General features: G+C 45.3%; 1 protein-coding gene across 2 annotated transcripts in view; it reads right to left on the bottom strand.

Annotated features, from left to right (window-relative positions):
* Positions 1-27341, bottom strand: part of PAMR1 (peptidase domain containing associated with muscle regeneration 1) — a 124394-nt gene that overhangs the window by 27084 nt on the left and 69969 nt on the right. For both annotated transcript variants that reach the window (XM_055301281.1, XM_055301280.1), the window contains exons 2-6: positions 26176-26352; positions 20894-21022; positions 7713-7827; positions 3358-3575; positions 829-936 (exon numbers count right to left, since the gene is read on the bottom strand). In XM_055301281.1, the coding sequence (XP_055157256.1) occupies positions 829-936; positions 3358-3575; positions 7713-7827; positions 20894-21022; positions 26176-26305 (700 nt within the window). In that variant the 5' untranslated portion in view covers positions 26306-26352. The remainder of the gene's footprint in view (positions 1-828; positions 937-3357; positions 3576-7712; positions 7828-20893; positions 21023-26175; positions 26353-27341) is intronic.

Raw genomic sequence — 27341 nt, 5'->3', positions numbered from 1 at the left:
ACTGAGGCTGGATCTTGCCTGAAATCACACCTTTGCTTGGCTTCCCTCCCTTCCCAGCCTAGCTTCCCCACTCCCTTGCCAGCTTCTCTGGGAGCATGTCCTGATACACCACCTGCACCCACACTCACCACTCAGGATCCACTGGGGGAAACCCTACTCAGGCTATTATCTGTCCTTCACTTTCCCCCAAATCCTGAATCTTCTCATTCTTCTGCCCTTCGCATTCCACGCTGATAGTTACAGGTCATGACACCTGTTTTAGGGCTCAAACTTCTGTTAAGACACACGTCACACACAAGCCTTGGTTACCAGCGACCCTTGATAAATGACTTCTGGTCACAGTGTTGAGTTCCTCCATGCTAATGGTTTCAGATCATGCAACAACATCCTGGAGTCTATGAATGCTGCCCTGGGGCAGAAGCCCAAAATTCAGATCTTACAATGCACAGGGAGTTCAGACTGAGGGCCACACGAGACTTTATGATAGTGGCTTTCTACTCTTGGCCCTTCTTCCATGTTTTTGAGCTCTGAATATTATTTGAGGCCATCAAAGGCATATCTTTTTGAGGGGGATATGCAGCAGGTAAGGTCTTGAAATGTCAATGGGAAGACCTGGGTGGTTGCCAATATCCCGAGTCAGAGGCTGCCCAGCCAAGAGAACCACTCATGCCACCCTGGACAGAGGCTACCCAGCCAAGAGAACCACACTACATGCCACCCTGGACAGACTGTCCTAAATAGCAAGAAACAACATTCTTCAAGTTCCCAGAGCCCTCTCCACGTCAGCCCCACGTGACACCTTCACTCCCACTCCAGAGGCATACTCACGATTTTCACAGTGCTGCCCAGTGTAGCCTGCCAGGCAGGCACATTTGTAGGATCCAGTTTTGTCAAGGAGGCAAGTGCCATCATGGAAACAGGGAGAAGAGGAACATGCTGTAAGAGAAAAGGCAATTTCCCTCAGTGTCACCGTACAGCGAGTCAATCTCCTCAAGCCTGGAGCCTTGACCAGAGTCTTTCACTTGCTTCTTTACTTTTATCTCTTTTATTGGATTCATATTACCATTGTTTGAGAATCCCTAAAACAGGTATTTATCTGATATTGTTTGAGATTTTTGAAGGCCCCAGAAGTATGTTCCCATGGTCTGAAAAACCTAAAGCCAACAAAAATAAGTACACCACATAATTAGAGTAGAAGCACGCCTTTACCCTTCCCAGAGGGACTCCAGGGGAGAAAGGCAGCCTCTGGGAGCTTTAGATCATCTTTTTTCAAGAAAGTATGCTGGGTACTGGGGGAAAGGAACTGGAAGATCTTCATGACACCTTTGAAAATGAGCTTGAGAATTTCCTAACATGCATTTTATAAACATTAGGCCCTCGAGCTGTTGATGTGTTCAATTAAGAAAGGTTGTGGGTTCAAATATGATGGGGAAGCACTACTGGTATTAAATGATAATTAATCAGATTTCTTTACTGCAGAACTTCTCAGAATGTTTCACGACCTAAGGTGCACCACAAATTCCTCAGAATGACATAACGTCTGGCCTTCCCCAAGCTAATCTGACCTCAGAACCTGCGTTTTGCAGAGGACTATTTCCTACAGAGAACACTTTGGGAAACCGTGGTCTGCCCTAACCCTACCTCCATTTGCCAACTGGAAATATACCACTGGGCCCAGTTCCACAAGCCCGTATTGGGTGCTCGCCCTGTGTGAGGCACCGGAGTGGGACACCCTGCTTCCCAAACCAGAGATTTCTGATGAGAAAAATACAATGACTATCACCTGAGGCATAATTTATTTAGTGTCAGGAAAGGGAAAAGTGTTATAAGATGCTCAAACTGGGGCAAAGTCACAACCCGATGGAATAAGAGAAAAGGTTTAGCAGAGGACGACAAATGGGATACAAACCCTGAGGGTTGGGATTTAATGTGCAAGGTGGAGGAGGTGACCTTAGCCGGAGGGAAAAACCTGAGCACAAGCACACAGACAGGGTGTCTGAGGAACTGGGAGTGGTACTGTCTACCTGACAACTCAGACGGGCATTTCCCAAAGCTCTCCCAAACACTCCTGTAGTATTAAGGAGCCCAGTTTAGGGCAGAAAGAGACCCTTCTGACCCTCCCCTCAGTCACAGGGTCATAGGCTGGTGAGCCACTGCTGCTTCTCCCTGGCTCCCCTGACAGCCAGCCCTGCTGACTGCTGCAAATACCCACACACGTGTCTCAAGTGTAACCCTACCCAGTCTTGGCTGGCCATATATTACCAAGGGCAGGGATCAGCCACAGGCTCACCACGCCACACCACAACACAGCACACCACAGTGACACAGCCTCCAGAAGCCCCAGGCCTGCACAGCTCCACAGGGGACATCCTCGGAAGGCAGTAGAACAGATGAGAAGCAACAGTGAGAGCTCACATGGAGATAAGCTAAGGGAAAGGCAGGTGGGGGCTGTCCGCCCATCCTGCTGAAAGGACAAGGCTACAGAAGGATGACCCCACTGCCACTACCGCTTTTCCTGAGACTTCTGTGTCATACCTTCCATGAGAAGACATAGCAATCAAAATGCCACTACAATGCCTACTTAGGTATTTAAAAAAAAAAAACAGAACTTCTGAGCTTGGTTTGTAGAGCCGGATACAGTAAGATCCAATCTCAGAACAGTGAGAGCTGAGGGTACTTCCCTAGGATTGTGTGTTTGGCTCATTTTGGTCAAATCCTACTTCCTGATATGAACAGGGCGGGAGTTCAAGTCAGGCTTGGAGTGTACTCACAAAGCAAGTGGCATTTACCACTGAATGAAACACTTTTAATGCCTATTTTGCAGATGACAGATGGAGGCTCAGGGCACACCTGCCATTGGGCAGCTACTGAGTATGTCCTATGTACTAGACACCATACTAAGCTCTTCACCTATTTCATCTCCCAGAACCTCCTTAATGGAGCAGGACCTATGCTTTTTCTTTATTCACCGATTAGGAAACTGAGGCCGAGAGAAGTAGGGCTTACCCCAGGTCATACAGCTTAATCTACCAGGGCTCCAAAGCCCATGCGCTTAACTATGAGAGGCCCCCTAGTGTGAACCATAGAGCCGACTACTTTGTGACCTCAAACTACCTGCCCTCCCCTGCTCCAGCGTCTATACAAGGGCATCCATAATAACTAGCTAAGCTTCTGGTGAACATTTCTGAAATATACCTTGCCATTTATTTCTTCCTTCTCAAAGTGTAGGTTGCATCCAAGAACCCAGCACACTGAGTTTTAATAAGGCTGTGCAGAGAGAAGGGAGTGCTGTTCAGAAAGGAGATGTTTGTCTGGAACACAGCCATAAAATGCTACATTTATCTCCGTGGCCTTTACCTGTGATCTCCTCAAATATGGCATGGAAGCCATCGAAATTCTTGGAGCCATCTGAATGGAAGAGGATGTGGAGTGAAGAGTCTGTGCTCCGGATGGGAGCTGGCCGCTCATTGCCACAGAAACGTTTGATGATCTGGCCGTTGCTACTGTCCCCGTCACGGACCTCAACATAGTCATACTGGCACATGTAGTCAAACTCCAGGCTCAACATGACAAACCTGTGGGTAGAGAGGGTGACAACAGGAAACAGGTGAGCCCTGGTCCATCCTGAGATCCACTTCAAGGCCAGAGGATGAACAAGTCTCAGAGGAGTGGTGCCACTGGCCTGATCCAATAGGAAAAGGGTCCTGGACAATGGGAGGTCAGATGAATTTATTTTAGCAGAGGGCATGGTTGTGTCTACTGTGCGCATGTGTGTGTGCATGTCCAGGCAGAACAGGGCATACCACATGCTGGCCTCTCTTCCAGGGGCACTTGTCCTCCCAGTCAGCATGGCTGGTTCCTTCCTATCTTCAGGCCTCACCTTAAATATTCTCTCCTCAACAAGGTTTCCTTGACAACTCTTTATAAAAGAGATCCCCTGTTCTCTTTATAATGGGTATATAAATTTTAATTTCTCTTATTCATCTTCTTGATTTTGTGTTTTTGTGTGTGTGTCTGTATGCAATGTATACATGTCCATCTCCTCCACTAGGTGAAAATTTCTTGAGTGTAGAAGAGAACATCTTATTCCACCATTTTTTGCATAGTGCCTAACATGGTGCCTGGCACACAGAGATGCCAAGCAAACATTAGTGAATAGGTGGTTGAATGGATACTATAATTTTACAATAGGAGAATGGGAAAAAGCACATACTGTCTTGCACAAGTCAATAAAAGAACAAAATCTCTGCACATTCCCCTGTTTGATGGAAGGATGAGAAGGCAAGATCTTCTGGGTAGCAGTAATTCTTGCCACCAAAGAGTAGAAAAGGTAGCACTATATCAGAATTTCAGAACTGGGGGAGATCAGATAAACCTGTGATTTCCTAAAAGGGTCTTGAGTTTGGAAATACACTAGATCAAAATACATTAGATAAAAAAAGCAGACAATGACCCCAAGCTTCCAATAGCAAGGGACAAGACAGGAGACAGCCACATCCCAGAGCAAGAGAGGAAAAGCCATTTTCAGATCATTCCAAAGGGAATGCTTGGGTACCACGGTCACAGAATGTACATCTGTATCTTCTCCCTCATGTTTTGGAGAAGTAAGATAGAAGGGCTCACAATGGCCACCTGAAAAGCTGGATGAGGGCCTATTTCTACCACTTTGGGTAAAAAGTTCAAGTGCCAGGATTAGAGAACACTAGAACATAATGACAATCGGTATATTTTAAATGCGCTTAAAGGTCTTACTAAAAATAAACCCTATAACTGATGTTTATTCTATAAATTTTTTTATCACAAACCTTTCATAAGGGATTCTAAGGCCCATTAATCATGCTTTGTGAAATGCGGTCTAACATCTAAGCAGCTGAGATCTCACCCAGATGCCACTACTAGCTTGCTGTGGGCCTCGACAGGTGACTTCTTTCTCTGGACTTTGGTATCTCTGTCTGAAAAGGGAAGCATCAGGGTCAAGGCCACCACTCAAAAAGAGATCACAGTTTTCTTCTGAAACTGAAACGTGAGATATTGCAAGTTGTATTTGTATCTGTACATTCATTCATTCACGTACTTAACGTCTCTCTGTGGCCAGACTGCTCCGTGGCGGGCGCTGTTCTAGGTGCTGAAAGCACAGCAGTGCCCCAACTAGATGACACCCAAGCTGTGCCAGCCCTAGCAGAGAGTAGTTCTGATTTGGGGGACAAACAATAAGCAAGGAAACCAGAAAACAAGGTAATTCCATAGAGTATTAAGTGCTGTGAAGAAAGTAAGCCAGATAAAAGCATAAAAAGTAAGTGGGAGGGTAAGTTTTTTTTATACAAAGTGGCCAAGGAAGACCTCTCTGTCAATCTGATATCTGGGCAGACACATACATGATGACATAGAGGCAGCCAGTGAAGGTCATGGGGGAGAGAAGTCCAAGCAGGGGACTCTGTAAGAGCAAAGGCCCTGAGGCAGTAATGAGTTTGGCATATTTGAGGAACTGAAAGAAGGTCAGGGATGCCGTAAGGTGGAGTATAAAGGGGAGAGCGGTATGAACTGAGGTTTGTCAGCAAGGAGAGCAGGAGCCAGATCCTGCATGGTGAGGAGTCTAGGTTTTCTTCCAAGCCTGATAGGAATGAGCTGGAAGGTTTCAACCCCAGAATCAATGATTGGATTTAGGATCTTAAAGGATCACTCTAGTGACTGAGAAGACAGCAGAGCTGGCAAGAATGGAAACATGGAAGCCAGTTAGGAGGCCATCGGAGAGTCAAGGTGAGAGATGGTGGTGGTAAAAGTAGAATAATGGCACCAGAGTCAGAAATGGGTGGACTTGAGATTATTTTCAGGTAAGAAGATAGGTTTTGTGATGGCTTGGCTGCAGTGCTGGGGAGAGGGGGGCAGTACCAGGGATGACTGCCCAGCTTTTGGTCTGAACATTGTACATGTGCGTTAGTGTTTCTGTTGTTGTTATTATCATCACTGGCCAGCAAGTCCAGGTTTGACTGGAAAGAAAGAAATCTATATATTTCTAAGCCTTTCCTAGGCATGTGATGTGCTTGTCCAATCCCTCTACCATTTTGGATTTTTGTTTGCGAGAGATTTCCTTTGCATCCTGGATCTTGGAGAAGCTCCTCAGAGCTCCCTAAGGAGACCACAGGCCTGGTCCCTGAGGTGCTGAAATAATATGTGGCATTAACACCTGCCCTTATCATCCCTGGCAGACCCCACCTGAAACCCCTCAGGTGTTCCTTATGCTAACCTTCCTCTGGAAAATTCCAATTAATGAGCCTCACTCCCAACCTCAGATCCTCAAGGGGGAGACCAACCATTGGGGACCAGTTTTGGTGAGGAGAATTGACAAGGATCAATTCCTTGCTGGATCCTTCCAAGGCAGGGTCCCACATGTTGCCCCTCTTGGAGGACAAAGAGCCATCTGAGGAACCAGCAGCAATGTGGAGACCTCCACTGATCCATCCAGAAAATACTTATTGAAAACCTGAGCCCTAGAAGAGTAGAGATATCTATCACTGCCACCCTCCTTACTGGGAAGAAAGGGAAGAACTAAGCGAACAAGGCCTCTAGAAATCCCAAAGGTGAGTGGGCCACTCCGCTTCCCTAGAGAGGAGAAGGAGAGGCATTAGCCAGGAGAGAGGAGATGTGCTGGAGGCAGAGAGGAGTTCTTCCGACATTTATTCATGCAACAAGTATCTAGCAAGCTGCTATGGTGTGTGCCGTGTGCTGCTCCTGGCACTAGGATGCAGCAGTAAACAGTTTGCATAGAACAGCACTCTCTTGTGCTATTTATTGAGAGTTACAATAAAACTGGGTCTGTAGGTTGAACTATGGCATAAGTTAAATATTTGTGAGGACTCCAAAGTTCCATAAGAAGAAATGGCTTATCTTCCACACAAAGAAGAGAAACCTGGTTTATTTATTACAGGGGTGGTGGTTGTTCTCTGAGAAGTGGTTGTTTTCAGTGAAAGGAGCTGATGAGCAAAAACCCCAATGTGGAGAATAAATCCCTTGAAGGTTAGATCTGTGCTTTTTATTTCTTCCCTTTCCTCCTATAGAACCCAGCCCAGTCCTGGATGAGTAGGAAGACTTGGTAAAGATTTGTGGATGGGTAGATTGCTATCAATATTTTCTTTGTTGGTATTATCCTTGGGTCAAAAGAACCTAAACCCCCTAACCCCCCATTCTAGGGCCGTGAATAACAAACATGTAATTGGCTGTAGTTTTTACCAGGCTTTATCCCATGGAATAGTCAAGAGGTTAAGAAAAGCCTCCAGTATACATTTTCTAGTTTGGGTTTTTTGTTTTGTTTTGTTTTTTGTTTTTTTTAAAGATATATCCATTTATTTTTTATTTTTATTTTTATTAGATATATCCATTTATTTGAGAGAGAGAGAGAGAGAGAGAGTACACAAGCATGTGCGAGCAAGCAGGGGAGGGGCAGAGAGAGAGGGAGAGAGAGAAACTCAAGCAGACTCCACGCTGAGCAGGGAGCCCAACTCAGGGCTCGAGCTCATAACCCTGAGATCAGACCAGAGCTAAAATCAAGAGTTAGACATTTAAACCAACTGTGCCACCCCAGCGCCCCACATTTCCTACTTTTAAGAATAAAGTGCTGATGGTTACCCTGAGGTCACTAGGATCCAGGGCCCTCAGCCTTCTTACTGTGTTTCCTTATAACCTCAAACTCCCTAATTCTGACCCCAGCCCCTTACCTTAGCTGGATGATGAACCCAGGTTTGGCATGAATGGTCCATTCGCAGTGAGCGTTTAGGGGGTAGCTCTCCAACAAAATCTGACCCTTTGAGGCCCGCAGAACCTGGCCACATCCTGGGAGGAGAAGATTGGGGCATGGAAATTGGAGTCAAGAGGAGAGAGAGGGTAGAAGGTCTCAAAGCCTTTGAGCTCACCCATACCCCTGAGAACAGAATGAGGAAGGAAATTACTTTCTCAAGCACCTGGCAATGTGCTAGGCAATTTGCATAGGTTAATTCACTTAATCCACCCCACAGCTGGGTGAAAAGGGAAGTACTATCATTCCAGTTTTCCAGCTGGGAAAATGTATAACAAGAGGGCGAAAGAAAAGTTTGGCCACTTAGAGCAGAGTTTCAAACCTGTGTCTGAAGGTGGAGTCCAAGCCTCTGCAAGACTGCCGTATGCCAACCTGCTGACTCCACCCCAAAAGGCTTTGAAAGTAGACGCGGTGGTCTTCTTCTGAGCCTAAATCTGCATCCTTTACCCCACAAATAGTACCCTAAAGCAACTCTTTCCTGACCCTTTTCCATCCAGTTAGAAAATTTATGTGTTAATTTGTTCTATATGCAATTATGTAATAAATGTTTCCCTAACACATGACACCAGCAAGGGGACATGATTCTAACCATTTAGAATCAATCACTGGTTTTCTTTCTTTCTTTTTTTTTCCCCTAGTCCCTAACTCTTTTTTCTTTTCCAAACAAATTTCTTTGAAAGCCACCAATTAAAAAAAAAAAAAACACGTATCCAAGAAGTTCTCCTGCATGGGGTGCAGGGATCCAAAGCGCTCTACCCTCACTATCACCTTCATTTCCCCGAGTTACCTCCAAAGAATCACTAAGAAAACCACTGGACTAAGTTATCGTTAAATTACATCATGTTTCCTAGTATTAAGAGAAGCACAGGTGTGTAAGATGCATCCTAGCTTTACAAAATGGTCTGGGGAAAATGCCTTGAGTTGGTTTTAGAGAAAAAAATTTATCTGGGTCATATAAATAAATGATACTTTCTACTAGAGTTGTCAAACTATATATAATCCATGGGCTGAATGTGGCTCACTGCCTGTTTTTGTACATAAAGTTTTACTGGAACAGAGCCATGCCCATTTTTAATGCATTTTATATGATTGTTCTCCAGTTATAATAGCAGAGTTGAATGGTTCTGACAGGAGGCAGCAAGGCCCACAAAAATGAAAATATTTACTATCCGCTCCTTCACAGAAAAAGTTCACCTAACCCTGCTCTCTACAGAAATCCAGTTTGACCTCATAAAGTCTAGATATGCAGTTACAATCAGTAACTCCCAAAAGTATAAATTCTCATTGCTTAAAAGAAAAACGTTGGGATCCCTGGGTGGCTCAGTGGTTTAACGCCTGCCCTCAGCCCAGGGCATGATCCTGGAGACCCGGGATCGAGTCCCACATCGGGCTCCCTGCGTGGAGCCTGCTTCTCCCTCTGCCTGTGTCTCTGCCTCTCTCTCTCTATGTGTGTGTCTCTCATGAATAAATAAATAAAATCTTAAAAAAAAAAAGAAAAGGAAAATGTTAATGTCAATGGATACTGCTCCGTAGCAAGACGAAGGTGAGGATCTTTCCACAGGGTTAGGAAAAGAGCTCAAACTCCACTTTTGACAAGCTGTGAGGTCTGAGGCTTGTTACTTTTGTGGAAAGTACTGCTCAGCTGGTTGTACAAGTCCTGTCTTCATTTGGATTTCTATTGCTGCTGTCCTGGTCCACCAGTGGGAAGCGTCATCCACCACTTTCCACTGGGGGTTCTTGTCTTGCCCAGCCTCCACCCTCTCTCCCTCTCCAATCATTCCCCTCATATTTGATTCTCCACACAGCAGCCAAAGCCACCTCTTAAATAAATAAATTAGATCACATTACTCTCTGGATTCAACCCTCCAAAGATTTCCCTCTACACAAACACCTTCCTACGACATTCATGGTCCTGCTTCACCGAGGCCCAGACCCACCATCTGCCCAGGTGGATGAGTCTCCAGCCTCCTCCCACTGTCCCAGCCACACCGGCCTCCTTTCTGTTCCCAACCCTGGGCCTTGCCCTTGCTGTTCCCTTAGCCTGGAAGAATGGGGCCCCATATCTCCTTTCTTTGGGAATTAAGTTCAACTGGCCCTTCTTCAAAGAGGCCTCCCTTAACCACGCAGCTACAGTGGACCGTCATGTCTCTATAGTAACTGTCCTCACTTTATTTTTCTTTTCTTCATAGCACATATCACTAATTGAAATTAGCTAGCTTATCTGCTTACTCATTTTAGTGGAGCTGGGACAGCCCTCTTCTAGCTTGTCCACCTAGAATGGAACCTGGCATGGAACAGGTGCTGAATAAATAGTGGTTGAATGAATGAATGACAATATTATCACAGGCTAGGCACTGGCTGAAAGACTTCCAAGCATCCTCTCATTTAACGCCCATGAGAAACCTAGGAGAACGACATTCATCTCCCCATTTCCCAGAGGTGAAAACTTAATAAGGATGTAAAGAAGTGGGGTGACTTCCCCAAGGCCAGATGGCCGGGAGAGCAAAGACTGTAAGTGACTCTTTTAACGGTAAAGCACAGGTTAAGAACGAAGAGACTTCCGAGCTCCACTGCTCTTGGTTTGAGACTTGGCATTATCTTCACTGGCTGTGTGACTTTGGGCAAGTTTCTTCCTCTCTCAGAACCGCAGGAAACCTGAGTCAAATAGGAATAAAGCTGGCACATACTTCATATGATTTTGTGAGGCTGGAATCAAATTATGGGCAGAAGGCCCTTAGCAGAGACGCCAGTAAATGTTAACGGTTGCTCCTTGGTGGCAGAGCAGGGATTTGAACTTGGATCTGTCTGGTACCAGTGCTGGGTCCTGGCTGGTACATTCAATTGTCTTGAGGGCCTCCTGCCCCTGTCCCACACTGTGCTGAAGCAGCAGGATCCTTTCACTTCCCGAAACATACACTGGATCTCTGCGCCCCCCTCCCCAGCCCCATTTTCTGAAGTGCACGTTCCTTCCTCCTGCACACCTCACATGCCATCGCCCCCATCCGCCCATCTGCTGGCTACGGAAGTGATCTTTGGGTGTGAAAGACAAAAAAAGAAGTCTTCCTGCACAGCCTCCACCCTTTGGGGACTGGCAGCTTCCCAGGCTGCAAGGTGTTAAATCCCAGCTCCCACAGTAAACCTCCTGCAGGGACCCCAAGTTGGAACCAGCAGGAAATGCTGCTAGTCCGCTTCCCTACTGGGGATGGAAGCTGGGAAACTGGGCCTCTCCTCAGGTCCGAGGTGGGGGTGGGGGCGGCCGAGGCCCACCCCAGTCAGGTCTCTTTGGCAGGACCATTCAGGCCTTAGCCAGACCCAGAATCTCATGGGGCCTCTGGAGAGGTCAGGGCCACCATCCCCACCCAGGCACCAGCCCCCCGCCATGTGAGATGCTAGACCACTTGCTCCTGCAGGCCCGGGGCTGTCCTTCAGGAGTAGCCAGGATTCCAAAGCACATGCCACATCTCAGTCCTTGATGAGGTTTTCCTCCTCATTCTTGGGGGGAAGGGACACATTGGCTCCAAGATGGTGGACAAGTTCCAACCAGCAAGACACAGAGGCCACTTCTCAGAAATGTACTTGGGAGAAGGGTATGAGGCACTGAGAATGGGAGGAAGGAGCCCTAGTCCCCTCCCACATCAAGGGGCTCCTTCAGCTCCCTTTCCACTCTTGCCTCTCCTCGGGGAGCTGGAGGGTCTGGGTGCAGGGCAGACTAAGTGCACCTCTCTGTCTAGGGCAGAACAGTGAACACAGCTGAGTGTCCCCGCCAAGGAAGTGCTGGTGGCCAACCAAGCAGGTGGTCCTGAGTCTGAAAGACCAGAGCAGGCAATGGGCCCAGAAACGTGCTCAGATTCCCTGACAATGTCTTGCTGCGGGGGAAGTGGGGCGTGTGCGTATGTGTGTAGGGGTGTTCGCCAGCGAAGCCAGACTGTCCCCCCCACTGGGCTCTGAAATCCTGGACTCATCTCCAACCTCCCGCCCCAACCCTTCTCCGTTGCTACAAGCCAAAATAAGAGAGACACCTAGATAGACCCTGCTTCTGCAGAGGCGAAGGGAAATCTCCATTAGTTTCTAAACTGGCAAGAGAGCTGGAGGGTTCCCAACAAAAATGAGCACCGCAGCATTCAGACAAAAGTCTCGCTATCTCCAGCATGGGGGCTGGGGAAGGAGGAGCAAGAGACAGACACAACAAGCTTCGGAGACATCATTGGGGCTTTTTTTTTTTTAATCTTTCCTGTTGGGGGTGGTAGGGGGAAGGACTAAAGAAAACAAGCATTCAGACACAGACATTGCATTTCCTCCCCATCCCAACCCCCAACTTCAGAGATGACTCGGAGGCAGGACTCACAATGATTGAGGCGCAGTCCAGGAAGCCAGGCTGGGTCCACACTGCTGCTCAGCCTTCTACTAGCTGTGTGACCCCAGACAAGTTCTCCAGATTCTCTAGACTCAGGCTTCCTCACTGGAAATGAGAGTAACACTAGCACCTTCCACCATGTTGTTGTTTTCTTATTTGTTGTAAGCATTAAATGAAATATTTATTTAAAGCACCTAGCACAGTACCGGACACATAAAATGCTCAATAAATGGCAACAAATAGCGTTATTTCTCTTGAGTCTTGTCTAGACCCGAGGCGCTATTTTGGCATAGGACTCACAGGGGGGGGGGTCCCAGGTTCTGACCCCTGTGCCAGGGCCCCGGAGGGCCTCCTTACAGCACTGGCTACATCCCTCAACCCATCAGACGCAGGCCCCAGACACTGATGGCAGAAGAAAGGCCTGGGTGAGGACATGGGGATGACCCACGTACCAGGTCAGGAGCTGGAAGGGAGCTCACACTTCCCACATGATTTGGTTCTTTCTACCACGACCTGCTAGGCCCCCAGACAGGGACTCGGAGTGAAGACTTGAAGCACCTCCCACATCACGAGATGATTTGGGAGACAGAATGAGAGACTGGGCTCTGGGGCCTGGCTTCTGACCTGGCACCTTCCCTCTGCTACTTACAAGCTGCATGACAGCGAAGAAGTCACTTAACTCTTCTGTGCCTCAGTGTCCTCACCTATAAAATGGCTCTCATGAGGGTCAGTGACTTAGTATGTGAAGGCACTTAGAACAATGTGTGGTTCATAAGGAGGGCTAAGAGATGGTCTAGGTCAGAGCAGTCAGAACCCGGAGCAGTGAGATGTCCAGGAATAACTCCAGAGCTCACCCTATGATTTGGCCTATCATCCCAACTAATTTGATACTTTATAATGATGGTTTATTTAATGGTTTGCCTCCCCCATGACGGTTCTGTGAGAGCAGGGACCTTGGCTGCCTTGTTCACACCTTTACGTGCCCGGAGCAGGTGTTCAGTTAACTGTTAACTGAGTGACTGCCAGATAGAATCAAATGTCTCTCTGCCCAATCAAACCATTTTTGAAGCCCCTCCTCTTCGTCTCAAGGGGTCTGTCCACTCAGTTGAAACAACTGGCCGGTGAGAACAGCACCTACCGCCTTACCGCAAAAAGTGTCCTCAAAATCATCAGAATCTTCACAAAAACATCAGAGAGATAACTGAGCCAATCTGACTCAAAAGAGAGGGTCTGGGCTTGGGTAGCTCAGAGAATTTTGATTTCTGCATAAAGAAGGATTTCAGTCCTTTTTCTCTGTGCTTCAATTTGGTTGATTTCTGTAAAATCTGTGTTTAAGTACCCTGATCCTTTCTGCCATTGTGACCAGTAGGCTGTTAATCCCCTCCAATGAATATTTTAAGATTTCAGATAGTATAGTTTTCAGTTCTAGAATTTCCATTTGGTTCTTTTTAACACTTTCCAAATCTATCCTGAAATTTCTCTTCTTCCGTTATACTGTTTTCCTGTAGAACCTTTAGTTTATTTATTTTAAAGTTATTTTATTTTTTAAGTAAGCTCTATGCCCAATGTGGAGCTCAAACTCATGACTCTAAGATAAAGGGTCACTTGCTCTACCAACTGAGGCAGCCAGGCACCCCTATTTTAAAGTTTTTTTTTTTAATTCCTTGTCTGAAAACTCCAATATTTGATCGGGCACTGTCTACCTCTTTTGATTGATTTTTTTTCCTCTTGACCAGACATTATATTCTCTTGCTTCTTCACAACAGAAAAATATATTTTTTTCTTTTGATTGGTAACACCCTTTCCTCTATTAGGCAGGGAGGATGAGGACTGATCATTTAGATCCAGTCAGAAATTACACTAATATGAAGCAGGACCAAAGCTGATTCTTCTAGAGGGGCCTTGAAACTCAAGCACCAGAAACCTCACAAAATCCATCTTTCATTTTCAACATTCCCTGCAATCTCCACCTATCTTCTTACACTTCCGTAATTGTAAGCCTGGGAAACTATGAACTTTTGAGGCTTTGAAATCACCAAGTTTCTGAAGCTGCAAAACTCCCAATATCTCAAGATCTTCTGCTTTCTAGTCTTGCCCTAGCCTCTGCATGCTCAGCACAACTTCATTTAAGAGAATACATGGGAGAGAGGGATGCCTTTGCTCTGGGGTCTCTCATTTTTTTTTTAATTGGAGTTCAATTTGCCAACATAAAGCATAATATCCAGTGCTCATTCTGGGGTCTCTTTTAGATTAAGTTCAGCCAGGGCACCCACAGGTTCATCCTAATCTGGTTAATCCTGCCTCCTTCCCTGGCTGGCCCGCCTCCCTCCCTGGCTGGCCCCACCTCCCTCCCTGGCTGGCCCCGCCTCCTTCTCCAGCAGGCCCCGCCTCCATCCCTGGCTGGCCCCGCCTCTTCTCAAGCACGCCCCGCCTCCATCCCTGGCTGGCCCCGCCTCCTCCCTGGCTGGCCCCGCCTCCTCCCTGGCTGGCCCCGCCTCCTTCTCCAGCAGGCCCCGCCCTTCGCCTTCCCTGCCCTCAGCCTCAGAGCAGGTGCCACCTGCTTACACAGGAAGGATTTACTCTTCTGGAGTTTAGTTTCTTTTAGCTTTTGTGTTCATAGATACTTGCTGGTTTAAAGGAAACGATATTCTTTGGTTTATCAAGTGATTTCTTCCTATTTGAGCAGAAAGGAGGGTCTTTTTCATGTTCTACGCCTTAGCCAGAAACTGAGCAATGGTTGGATGAGTTCTTTGACAACATAAAATCTTCTGCAAAGGTTTGGACATGAATTTCCTGCAGTCAGAGCTTCAACTATATAAAGTATTTTATATATATGTATGTGTATATGTGTGTGTGTGTGTCCACATATATATAGTACGTATATATCTGATGTATAGAATTTTATATGAAATGTAAAGTGTTATTTACCATTACAATTCTTTTCTGGGAAGATTACCTCCTCGTGTCCAATATATACTTTCTTGTCCCTAGGGAATTTTACTTTATTATTTTCCTCTCTGGCCTCACATTGATTTTCTTCTCAAACAAGAAAAAGAAAAAGAAAAAGCTCACTTCATGGCTTTGGTTTAGTAGTAATAAAAATAGCAGTCACCATTTATGGAGCATTTATATGAACTAGGTTCCTTATTAAAGGATTTACAGTCAGTACTTCATTTAATCCTCACAAAAATCCATTGAGGACCACTCTTATCTCATCTTGTACTTGCGGGAACTGAGACTTACAAAGATTGAATAGCTTTGCCCAAAGTCACAGAGGGAATAAGAGGTTCAAATCCAGATCCTACTGGTTCCAAACCCAGTGGTTAACCATCACATAATACAGTCCCCAGTTTGGATTCAAATGAGCATTGTTCCTTTCCTGGAAGTATACAGGCACCTAAGTCCACAACAAAATGAGCCAGTTTTCAGTGACTCCTCCCAGGTGATTCTATGGTTCCCTAGGAAGACAGCTCCATGTATCAGTAACACACAGCTTTGTGGGCCTTTCTCTCTCTTTAAAATTTGCTCTTGATCATTTCCCATTATGGTTCAAGGACCGGCCTACACAAATCATCCTCCTCTCTCCTATACTAGCCCCACATTTTTAGGCATGGCTCACGGTCAGTCCCTTTGCTCTATCTAAAATATGGCTAAGAAGATAAAATGTACTAAGGGTCTATTATCTCTCCCCATAAATCCTCTTCTCTGGGTTGACTTGCTAACCTTCCATCCCCAAGATTCTCCATAGCCTGAAAGTCTGAGTCATTACAATGTGAGCCAGAAGTGTGGTATCTTGGGTAGCTCTTAGACCCTCTCATTGCTCATCTCATTTGGTGCTGAAACACTCAGCCCAAAGGCCATGATGAATAAGGCCCACTCTGAAGCTCAATGGAGTGGTTCCATTTAAGAAGCCAACTTTCCAGTTTATGAAGCTTTGGGAGGAAACCTTGGTTTTGACTCTAAATATCAGTGCTTCTCATAGCCAGCATCCAGATCATAATTCCTAAAAACCATTCCCACAAAAGGAACCAGAATTCATAGAGAAATGGCTGGTTCTAGGACTTGGACGTAAACAATCAAGGTGAACTTGAGACATTTGGGGCTGGGGGGGGTGGGAAGCAGAAGGAAAGAAAGGAATTACCTAAAGAATGATGCTGTGGAGCTGGCTTAAAGGGCCTTCACTGGCTAATTCTGGGACAATTTGAGCATCAGAAAGAAAAATAATGGTAACATTACAAAACGTAGAAAAACCTTTTAATTCATGAGTTCATAGTGCCGTAAGAGAGAGAGAAAGTCAGATGTAAGAAAATGATGATTGGTGGATCCGGGTGAAAGGCATATAAATGTACTATTCTTTCAAGTCTTTGTAAACATAAAATTTTTCAAAATAAAAGGTTGGGAGTAAGAAGAAAGAATCAGCTCCTTTCCATAGCCTGGATATTCCGAGCTTACTAAACCGATCTTTACTGGGCAGGAGGACACGAATAAAATCCTCTCCTGGGCTCCATGACCTCAGGCCCTTCTGCTCTTATCTTGGTTAATATAAAATGTCAATGGTTATAAATGAATCAATCATATAATGGGTTCTAAGACTATCAAAAGTTCAGTTAATACTAATTATCAGAAGTATTGTAAAGGAGGGACTCCTGGGTGGCTCAGCGGTTGAGCGTCTGCCTTCGGCTCATGGAATCAAGGATCGAGTTCCACATCGGGTTCTCTGTGGGAAGCCTGCTTCTCCCTCTGCCTCTCTCTCTCTCTCTCTCTCTCTCTCTCTGTGTGTGTGTGTGTGTGTGTGTGTGTGTCTCTCATGAATAAATACATAGTCAAAAAAAAAAGAAATATTGTAAAGGACAGTGAATAAACAAAGGTGTTATAACATCTGCTCAGTAATGCTCTATAACTAAATAGAAACTAGTCTGATCCTCTCTGGCATTTGCTTGTCACTTATCCTTCCTGGGTCCTCTATGGCACTCTAGTAAAAATGCCAGGGCTCTACAGAAGGTGGGGACTCTGCAGGAAGCCCTCCTTCAGGATTCAACAGCCTGAAAGGATCACTTGGGTGCCATCTACTGGGTAAATGCTTGCACTGCCCCAGCCAGGAACAGGCTACCAAGTGCTGGGTTCCCTCTTAATAGAGGCAGGGAGCATAGTGCCCAGCCCCAGGCAAGCATTCAGCAAACAGTGAAATGAATTATTTCTTCCTTTGAATTCCCCTCACATGTATTTAATGCCAGTATGAGGTGGCAGTGATAAGAACCTAATATCATCATATCGTTGTCTTCTTATGGTCAAGCCCTGTGTCCATAGATGGATTGAAACTCACTGAGGGCTCATTGTTCTCCCTAGTGACCGACCCATAAGAAATGCTCCATAAATGCTTATGGCTTGATCAAATAACACACAGTGTGTGCAGAGGAGCTTTCAGAACAAGCATAATGAAACCGAACAAGCGTAACTGAACCAACACAGAATGAGATAGGGATCTGACCATTTTTCTGTTTGTTTCATAGCACTGACCACATTCCAATTTTTTTTTTTTTTTGGTCTCTCCTCTCTAAATTGCAAGCTCCAGAACTGCAGGAACTACGTCCTTCTTGCCCATCACTGTCCGTCCAGCACCTAGGAGCATCCGTTCAAGGAATATGTTTTGAATGGATGGGTAAAGAATGATGCTCTCTGCCCTCTTTCCTAGGGATGATGACCAGTCGCCCTGAGCCAGTTTTGCTATCCTCAAGAAAGCCTTGATTCTCCACATGGACACCATCACTATCCAACCAGCCAGACTCTGTATACAGCCAACTTTTACACTGAAGCCAAACCCAAGACTCAACCAGTAGGTCTTCTTGGGAAAGGCACATGTACAGGACTCCTTTGAGCTACTATTACCCTCCTGTCTTGTTACTACTTGCTTTAGCACTCTCCTATATGCAAATATTCTTCCCTTTCTCTGCCCTGTCCCCTAAACAAACTCCTACACACAGAGCAATCGGAGTACTGTTGGGATATTTGTACCCCTCCTCCTTGGGATGGTGCATACTTCCCTACTCGACTGATCTGGGGCTTGGTCATGTGACTTCTCCTGGAAAGTTCATGGATATGATGTGAGCAGAGGCCTTAAATGTGCCTGGCTGTTCGGCTTGGCCTCTAGTGCTTTTGCACCCCACCCTGAGAAGAATATGTCCCAAGTAGCTGCTGCTCCTTTGGGCTAAGCTCTGAATCGAGAGAGCAACCCAGGCCAACTCAGCTGAAATCGGATGAACCCCAGCCAACCCATAGACCCATGATAAAGGAAAATAAACACTTGTCCTTCTGAGATGGTTTGTTACAAAGAAGAAAAATGACTAATAAAGATGAATACATTATCACAACTCCTGAAAGCTTCCACTTGGAAATTCTGACCACAATACCCCTCCTATCTACATGATCCACTACTTTATTATCACTATGCCTGCTTTTCCATCTCACAGACACTGCCAATCCTATCCTTTCTTCAGGCTCTTCTGGTTTCCTGTCCTCCCCAATTGAGACAATCATGCCTTAGCCAACTCTTGGATCCACCAAGTGACTGGTTTTATCCACCTCTGCTCCCATGCTGCTAGAAGACCTTGTCCAACTGTCCAGATGGCATCACCTATACAGGAAATCCAGCTTCCATGGGGTCCTTAGTCCTGCTTGGACAAGCTTTAATTTATCATGAGCTGGTGCCTTTCCTTACCCCTCCTGTGGCCGTCTCAAACCTTTGGCACTCTCCAGCTGCAGCCATATGTCCACTCTGCCCTCAGCAGAGATTTCACTTCCCAGTTTTCAGTGAAAACAGAGCTGTGGGAGGGGGCCTTGTCAATGGAGGTGGGATGGTACTGTGATTAAGGACAGGGGATCTAGAATCACATAGACTGAGGCACCTTTCTGTCTTACCCACAGATGAGCATAGCTCAACCATCACCTCCCGTCTGAACTCTCTCCCACCCCTGACTCCCCAGGATTAGCCGTTCTACCTTCTCTGAGCACTTAGCTATACCTTAGTTCACAGCTTTTCCTTGGCTTCCAGTGCACTTGGAATAAACTTAAACTCTTTACCTACTTTCTCTGCCTCAAAGGTCATGCATGAGCCGATGAAAGCAGATGGCTCCACCCCATCACCCCATCACATATCACTTCTCCATTCCCTTACACATAAAAAGAACAACCTCCCATATCCAAAAGGGAGAAAACCCCAAAGTTATCTCCCATACTGCAAAGGTCAATGTGAAATCTAAAACTGTGCATTGTATTGCTAATTACGTCTTTCTTAAACTTTTACTGAAAGTAGTTTTACTTCTGGACCACCCACCAGCTTGGCAATTAAGGAGCATATAGAATAATAATGCTCCTTAATAATGCAAATATTTAATATGCAATATTTAATATGCAAATATTTCTGAAAATATTTTTGAGCTTCTACTATATGCCAGACAAAGCATTAAGTGCTTCACATGCATTATCTCACCGAATTCTTCACACAACCTTATGAGATAGCTTTACTCCCACTGTAAAGAAAAGGAAACAAAGCTTAGCCAGGTTGAATGACTCGGCCAAGATCACAATACCAGTAACCAGCAACATTATTAAACCCAGGTCTGCGTCATTCCAGGGCTTGTATTCTTGATCATTATGCTACACCGTCTTCCGGGAACAGCTGCCAAAGGAAGACCTGGATTAAATCCCACAGACAAACTACCTAGAAGATCACCTACCAACAAGCAAATTAAGTTTTCTAGAACCCATCTAAAAATGACATTGAAGTTCTAGATGTGCAATCAAGACCAGCACTTTTAAAAAATATCTGTATCTTATATGATAATTTAACTCCCAGGTTCAACCGAAAATACCAATACACCCCTTCCAGATAGAGCTGGGGTCCTCAGAGGCAGACCACACAGCTCATCCTTCACCTGAGACTCTCAAAACTTGTGACATTTTGCTACAGGTTGGATCAGGCAAAGAATACCAATAGCACTCCGTCCTCCCTCTCTGCAAACTGGGAGTATCATCATAAGAGGAAAATTGTTCAGCTTGTCAGCTCATCCTTCTGATTCAAATAGGGAGCACGTAACATAGGCCCAACAAAATAACAGTTTGTACATTGCTCCAGATCCAGACTCTCAGAGGGATATTCACCATCAGGGCACTGCAGAGGGGAGCTTTAAACTGAGACGTTAGATTTCTACTCCATTTTCAAAGGATTACTGAAACTCAGAGGGGATCCCTAATAAAGATTAAGTAATTCTTAGAGATGAAGGAGAACCCGGAAAGAATCCCTTTCCTGGAATAAGTGGCATGCTGACGATTTGATGCGGGATCCAGGAATTTAACTCAGGAACCAAGAAATTTACCAATAGAAATTCACATTTAAAACCCACTACAGAACTTAGCATAGCTGAAGCCTTATTCACTGGTTGCTGACCCCTGCTAACACGCAACTGCTTCTGAATGGACACGAGGCATTCTGGGTGCAGAAAGTCTTGGCTTCATTTAGGAGAAAAGAGAAGATTTAAGAGCAGATATAAACCTCCCGACGCCAATTCCAAACAGATGTCCACGATCCACACCCAGCAGATGGAAACAGTCTTGTTTTCTTATGGTCTTACCTAGAAAGCCCTCTGGCCAAAGCTTTCCAGCACTCAGATCCCAACCAGATAAACCTTAGTCTGCTGCAAGCTGAGTGTTCAAAGCAGCATGCACCGAGGGGCAGCCGCCTCAGGGTTACTCACGCATGCAGTCTCCTCCGTACCAGCCCGCCCGGCACTCTGCGCAGTAGACCCCCTTCACGTAGAAGTCATCCAGGGTGCCTCCCCATGAGCCGTTCCGGCAGGTCTTGCAGTTTTCAAAGATGGTACAACCTGAAACATGTCCCAGCAGAAAGGCGTTCAATTATGCACCTGCAGGTTCTGATGGGCGGCATGTGAGAGGAACAGGACCTGCTCAGGGCCTTGCCTCCACCGAGGGCCTCGCACTGAGAAAGGAGCCAGAGCCCTTGGGGAAAAAATGCTCATTCCTGGGAAAATGCCAGAGTCAGCCAAATTTGCAGCAAGGAGTCTAGGAAGGTGGTCTGAACCATATTCCCAGGCAGTGGTTGATGCTCCATGTGCTTATCGTGGAATATTTAGAAAACTCAGACAAGCAAAGAGAATTAAATTAAAAACACCGAAAGGTCCATCACCAGGGAACAACTCCCGGTAACATGCTGTCTCTGTGTATAGAGAAAAACACATTAAAAAAAATAAATTAGGCTTATGTTATATTCTGTACCTTCTGTTTTTGTAATTTATTTCAGTTCACAGTAGATAGTAAGTATCTACCTGTCTCGAATATGACGTATTTTCCATGTCATATATTTCTATAGCCAAAGTATGCCCATGGAAACAATATTAATGCCTAATAATGGGCCCACCCTGGAAGGTGCCAGGCTGCTCCCACCAGCAGGCCACACCAGAGAGGGTTGAGCAGCTCCCCAGGTAAGGGTCATTTTTATAACATGATCTCTTGAGGGGCGGGGGATAGTGATGGGAGACAGAGATAACCCAATCCCATTTATCACAGCGGAGAGCTAAGATCTGGCTGTGCCATCGTCCAGCTGTGTTTCCTTCCTCTGTGCCCCAATGTCATCATCTGTAAAACAAGGGTTAAAAATGTACCTGCCTCTTAGGGTTGTTTTAAAAATTAAATTAACACATATAAAGGGCCTGACACATAGTATGGATACCCCAAATATGAACTGTGAGTCTTATTCTGCATTCCCACACCTCCAATTGGCTTATCCCTACCATTGCCTATATCCTGCTCAATTTTAACTGCTTATTATCTGTTTTCCTCTAATAGACTGAAGTCAGGAACTGCATCTTGTTCAACAATATATCCCCAGCACTTACTGTAATATCTGTAACATAGCAAGTGTTCAAGAAATACTATTTGAGTGAATAAACAAATGGACATAGGGATGGATAGATGAACTGCTCATCCAGGCTTCTCAACCATTCGAGATAACCAGCGCTTCCTGGAGCTGATAGCACACATCCTTGATTTTGGTTGAAATTCGGTTTTCCTCGGTCTGTAACGTATACACACAGTGTATGGACGTGTGGTTTCTGTAGGACAGAGGCTTGGCGTCCTCTCTTTGCACACCACCCTAAAGTGGCTCCCCTGTTCCAGTGCTTCCTCCCACCAGAGAAGAGCTGCTAATATGATTCATCAAATTCCAGTAGATCATGGATGGGTCCCAGTGGCGTCACTGTGCTTTCCAAAGGCCATCTTCACCCATCTGCCACTTTCCCCTCTTTGGTTCCCTATCGGCTGTGCCACTAGGGGGCAAACGGACTCAGAGTCTGCTCCCAGGGACCCTGCCAACTCTCCCTCGCAGCATGGTAACTTCAACGCCTTTAGGTACAATCCGCAAAAACCAGCCAGGTAATGAAGATGAATAAGGCTATCATGAGAAGACACTAAGGAGCTCATAGCACAGCCATAAAACCCAGAGGACTGAGTTCAGAGCTACATAGCCTAGAACTACATGAAAGTACACAGCAGACTTGGTCCAGAGAGGGCCTCAGTACTGCTGGACACTACTGGACGTCACTACTGGCATCCCCACCACCATGCTCCTGGATGTTGATCTGCCTGCAACCACTGGTCATCTACCATGATGAGAGAAATAATAGAAATTTTAAAAGCAGGCCGAGATTCCATTTCTCACCTTTGAGATTGGCAAAAATCTACAATGATTTGTGTTGCAAGGCTTTGGGAAAACAGCGCCCTCATACCTGGCTGCTGTGAATGCCAAGTGCAAGAGGGACAATGCAAAGGTTGGCAACATGACTTACGCACCTCTCTTTGACTCAGCAATCTCTCTTCCAGGGACCTAACCCAAAGAACACTGCAAAAATACTAAATGATGTATGCCTAAGGCTATTCACTCTAGTATTATTTATAAGAGCAAAAGGCTGGAAACAACCCAAATACTCATAAACTATAGCAATCCACACAATGCAGTTATATGCAACTGTAAAAATAAATGAAAAAAGATGGCTTTACACTGTCAGTGAGTGATCTCCAGCAGATATTGGTAAGAGAAAAAAGCAAGATAGTTAGCAGTGTTTATTGCAGGCTATCTTTTGTGCAAGAAGGGGGGAAGATATACAAATGTGTATACAAACATACATTTGCTTATATTGTCAAATATAGAAAATAGAAATAATAAACCTGTCTATATATCAAGTAGGTGGTATAACACCACAGATAAAAGAACAATATCAATTGGCTTTAAAACATAAAATTTTGACTATACATATTTAGTAGGATATATTCTAAGGTCAATAAAAACCATAGTCATCAGTGGTCTTGTGATTATTAATAGTGCTATTGCAAACAAAAACAGTGCTATTGCTATTTTGCACAGTTTTATTATTCTGTAAGCTAAAGCAATAAGTAATCAGGTTAATATTATTAGGAAATAAGCTTTCCACCATGACAGAAAAGACATACAAATATAAAATCAACAAGGTTAATTAAACAACCATGGAATATTACATTTGAACTTGAGTATCAGCATAAACTCTTTTTTTTCTTTTTTTTAAAAAATTCCAATTTCCTAGCCTCATCCACTTAGTAAGACGATGACAGTTCAGTAACAAGGAACACGTGAGGAGCTCAGAGTGTGGCCTCAGACCAGACTTCCTTGGAGAAATGTCTCTGATCACAGATCTAGGGCAGAAAATACACAAGAAGAGCCTGAAACATCTTGTCATGTAAGAAGTGAAGGAAGTTTCCAAACACTAGAGTGGTCTTATCAGAAGAACACAGGACACAGGGGGGTCCCCAGTGCCCTAAGAGAGGGGGACACATGTATTAAAATGAATCGTGATTGCAATGGATTAAAACACATAAATTAAAGTACCTAAGTTCATAATCACACTCACACATACACACACACACACCCCTCTTTGATCATCAACAGGGACTGCCAAGGTATTAACTCACTATTTTGAAAATTAGAAAAAGAAAAAAAAAGCTTTTATGTTGCCTTCCCTTTCTGGGTAACCAGCTCTTCACTCCTTAGATCCAAAGATCATTCCCAGCATCACTCAAGAGGGTGATATCGGGCACCTCCTGGGTGATGTAACAAGATGTCAGGTGCATTGAGGCAGGTGTTAACTACTATCTGTACAATGCAATAAGAAGCACAAATCACCACCTATGAAATTCTCTTATTGTATCATAAAACCAAAGCCCCACCCCATCACCCCAACAGTGACCACTAGGCTTTCAAAAATACTGAAAATCGTTCAAAGACTTCAATACAACTGCCAAGGACCCCTATTTAGGAGATCCTGGTTTAGCTCTCAAAATGTCCTTAGAAAATTTGGAGGCATTACTCAACTATTTCACCTGCGAAGCACTCTCACCATCAGGGAATTGGGGCAGTGGGTTTCTTTTCTAAATCAAATGTACAAAGGCTACACTGAGGTCATTCCAATTTTAAAATTCAGCATTGCTGTCTTCTAAGAAGGAAGATGGTCTAAAAGTATCATTTGTTTACTCCAGCCCCTTTTTCTTTCCACTTCTATAGCTTCCTAGAAAAGGAAGTTCCTGGCAGCTCTGTGCATCATCCTGTGTGTTTATAAAAGGAGGGGAACAGCAGAAATGAAATTCCCCAAATATGCTTTCAACATCCTTTTGGTCCCCCGCCTAAGGAAAGCGTGCGGGAACTCCCTATGTCCTCCTTTTGATCTGGCCTGAAAAGGAAAAGGTTAAGACTCCCCTGGGAAAAGTCAGACATGCAAGGTAGCAGATAGGAGAGCACCGAGAAAAATTGTTCAAGGACTTGCTAATCACACTGGGATCATCTTCAGTCTGGGGGCTCAGTGTCCACACGGGCCTCCGGGCAGATGGGCACTTCAGTGAAGAGGACAATCACCGTCCCTGGATGGTGGGGATGGAAGGCAAGCGAATGCAGGCTGTGGCCAGACTCAGATGCTCTCCTACTACTGGGATCACCCGTAAAGGTCCAACTCAGCCAGAGCATCTTCCTCGACTTCAGCTCTGCCCTTCCCTTCCCTTCCCTTCCCCAGGTGCGGCCAATCCCAAATTGTGGTCAGTTTTACTCTCTTGCATATCATTGGAATCCCTCCACCTCTCCCCACCCACAGGGCCTCTACATTCATTAAGGTCCCTCTCCAATACTTTCTCCATACTGCCGCCAAAGAGAAAATAGCTTTCATGTCTTTACTCAAAGATCTCTGATGTTGCGAAAGTATCTTCAGGATTTAGCCTGAAGTCATCGCACGGCTTGCAAAGCCTTGCAGGGTCTGACCCCTGTCTTCTCCCTCTCAATTCTAATAATCTTTTCTCTGTCTCTTTGTTTACCACTCTCCATGTTTCTCATCACACACACACACCTTCTTAAGCCAGACCAAAGAACTTGCAATTCCCAAAACCCCATGCTTTGTCTCCCCACAGGGCCTTGGCACATGTTCTCCTCTGTGGCTTGACCTCTCTGCCAAATCTCATCCACCCTGTTCAGTTTGCTGCCTCCATCGCTGGCACACACACCACCTCCTCCAATTGAGTCTCCACTGCCCCCATCACTGTCCATGCTGCCACGGTACCTTGTGCTTCTCTATTGCAGCACTCAGCACACCATACTGCAGCTACCAGTTTCCTTTTCCATCTCCCCTGCCAGGCTGCAAGCTCTGGGAATGCAGGAATGTGTCCTTTTTTTTTTTTTTTTAAATCACTGTATTGCCAGTATCTGACATGGCCTATAAGAGCTGTTGAGTCTTTTGTTAAATAGGTGAATGAGGGGATGAATTCGCAGCTTTATTAGGTTAGTGGCGAAAAGGGCCCTAGGTCTTCCCCTTCCTTTGCCTGAAGTTATTAGGACAAGGAGAATTATGCCCCTTTTAATATCATGGCATCATCACAGCCTCTGATATGTGCCTGCCCCTTCCCGACCTCGGAAAACACGAAGGCAGCCCAAGCCCACCCCCTGCACACTCACCTGGGTGAATGAGGCAGGAGTCACACTCATTCTCCTCATTCCTGCAGCACGGGATGGTGTAACCCACCACTTCCTTCTTTCCAGGGCAGACACATTCAATCTGATCGTATTCACAGCACTCCCGGCACATGATATTCCACTCGGCCCCAGGACAGGCTTCATTAATGACCGTGTACTCTGGAATGGGAACCAGCAGCTGAGGACAGGGCTTCTGGAAGGAAGACCCGTAAGGACTCCACTGCTACATAGCAACGTTGCCCTACGAATGTGTCACCCCGCCTGAACGATAGAGGAGGCCGTGTAACTCTTCCTAGGCTGGTGTCAACAAAGCAGGGTGGTCCAACATGAAGGGTGTTCGAAACCATCCACTAAAGCACAGATGAAACTCTGGTAAAGCTATTACTCAGTTTTGTTTTTTAAATTAAAAAAAAAAAAGAACCCGTGTTTTATCCATATATAACCTAAGTGAATCTACACATAAATAATGTATAAACAAGCATACATTTCTTGAGTGTCTATGCTCATTTCTATTTTTGCTGGGGTCTATCAGGCGGCTGCTTACAGCTCCATAGGTTGTGCACTGCACAACTCCAGGAGGAATCGTTCAGCTGAATAACCGTACAGCACAGCCCAGGCACTTGGGCCATCAGAAACAGTTTGGAGACCACCCTCTAGACTAGGCCATTCAAGTTCAAGGCTAATTGCCATACAGAGACCATGTCATTTCCTCCAAACTTGGCTCCTCGATTTTGCACCATGCCATTTTTGTCGTATCTTCAAAGCTAAAACCAACCGAAAAGACAAAAAGTATCTTAATTAGTATGTTTGGGAGAATTTCAGTGCTTTACCAGGGTGAACTCATTGGCAGAACTTCATTCAGTCCCCAAATACAACTGAACATTCTTTCCCATGAGGAAAAAAAAAAGTATTCCTTTCTGGGTAGGACTTCTGTCTTTCTTTCTTTTTAAAAACATACCTTAAGTAAATGAAAAAGAAAAACCATATGGTAAAAATCTATAAGAGGAATCAGTCGGAGGCTGCCCAGAGGAACCCAACCCAAGAAACAGACTGAGCTTTGATTTTTCTCTTTCTTCCCCACTCTCCATGTCTAAAAGTTTTGCACAAAGACGATGATTGAAGAAGAAATAGGTCAGGTATTTGAGGGA

This window comes from Nyctereutes procyonoides, unplaced genomic scaffold (genome assembly GCF_905146905.1).
Source record: "Nyctereutes procyonoides isolate TBG_1078 unplaced genomic scaffold, NYPRO_anot_genome, whole genome shotgun sequence".
Classification (NCBI taxonomy): domain Eukaryota; kingdom Metazoa; phylum Chordata; class Mammalia; order Carnivora; family Canidae; genus Nyctereutes; species Nyctereutes procyonoides.
This window is presented reverse-complemented; position numbering and strand designations above follow the sequence as displayed.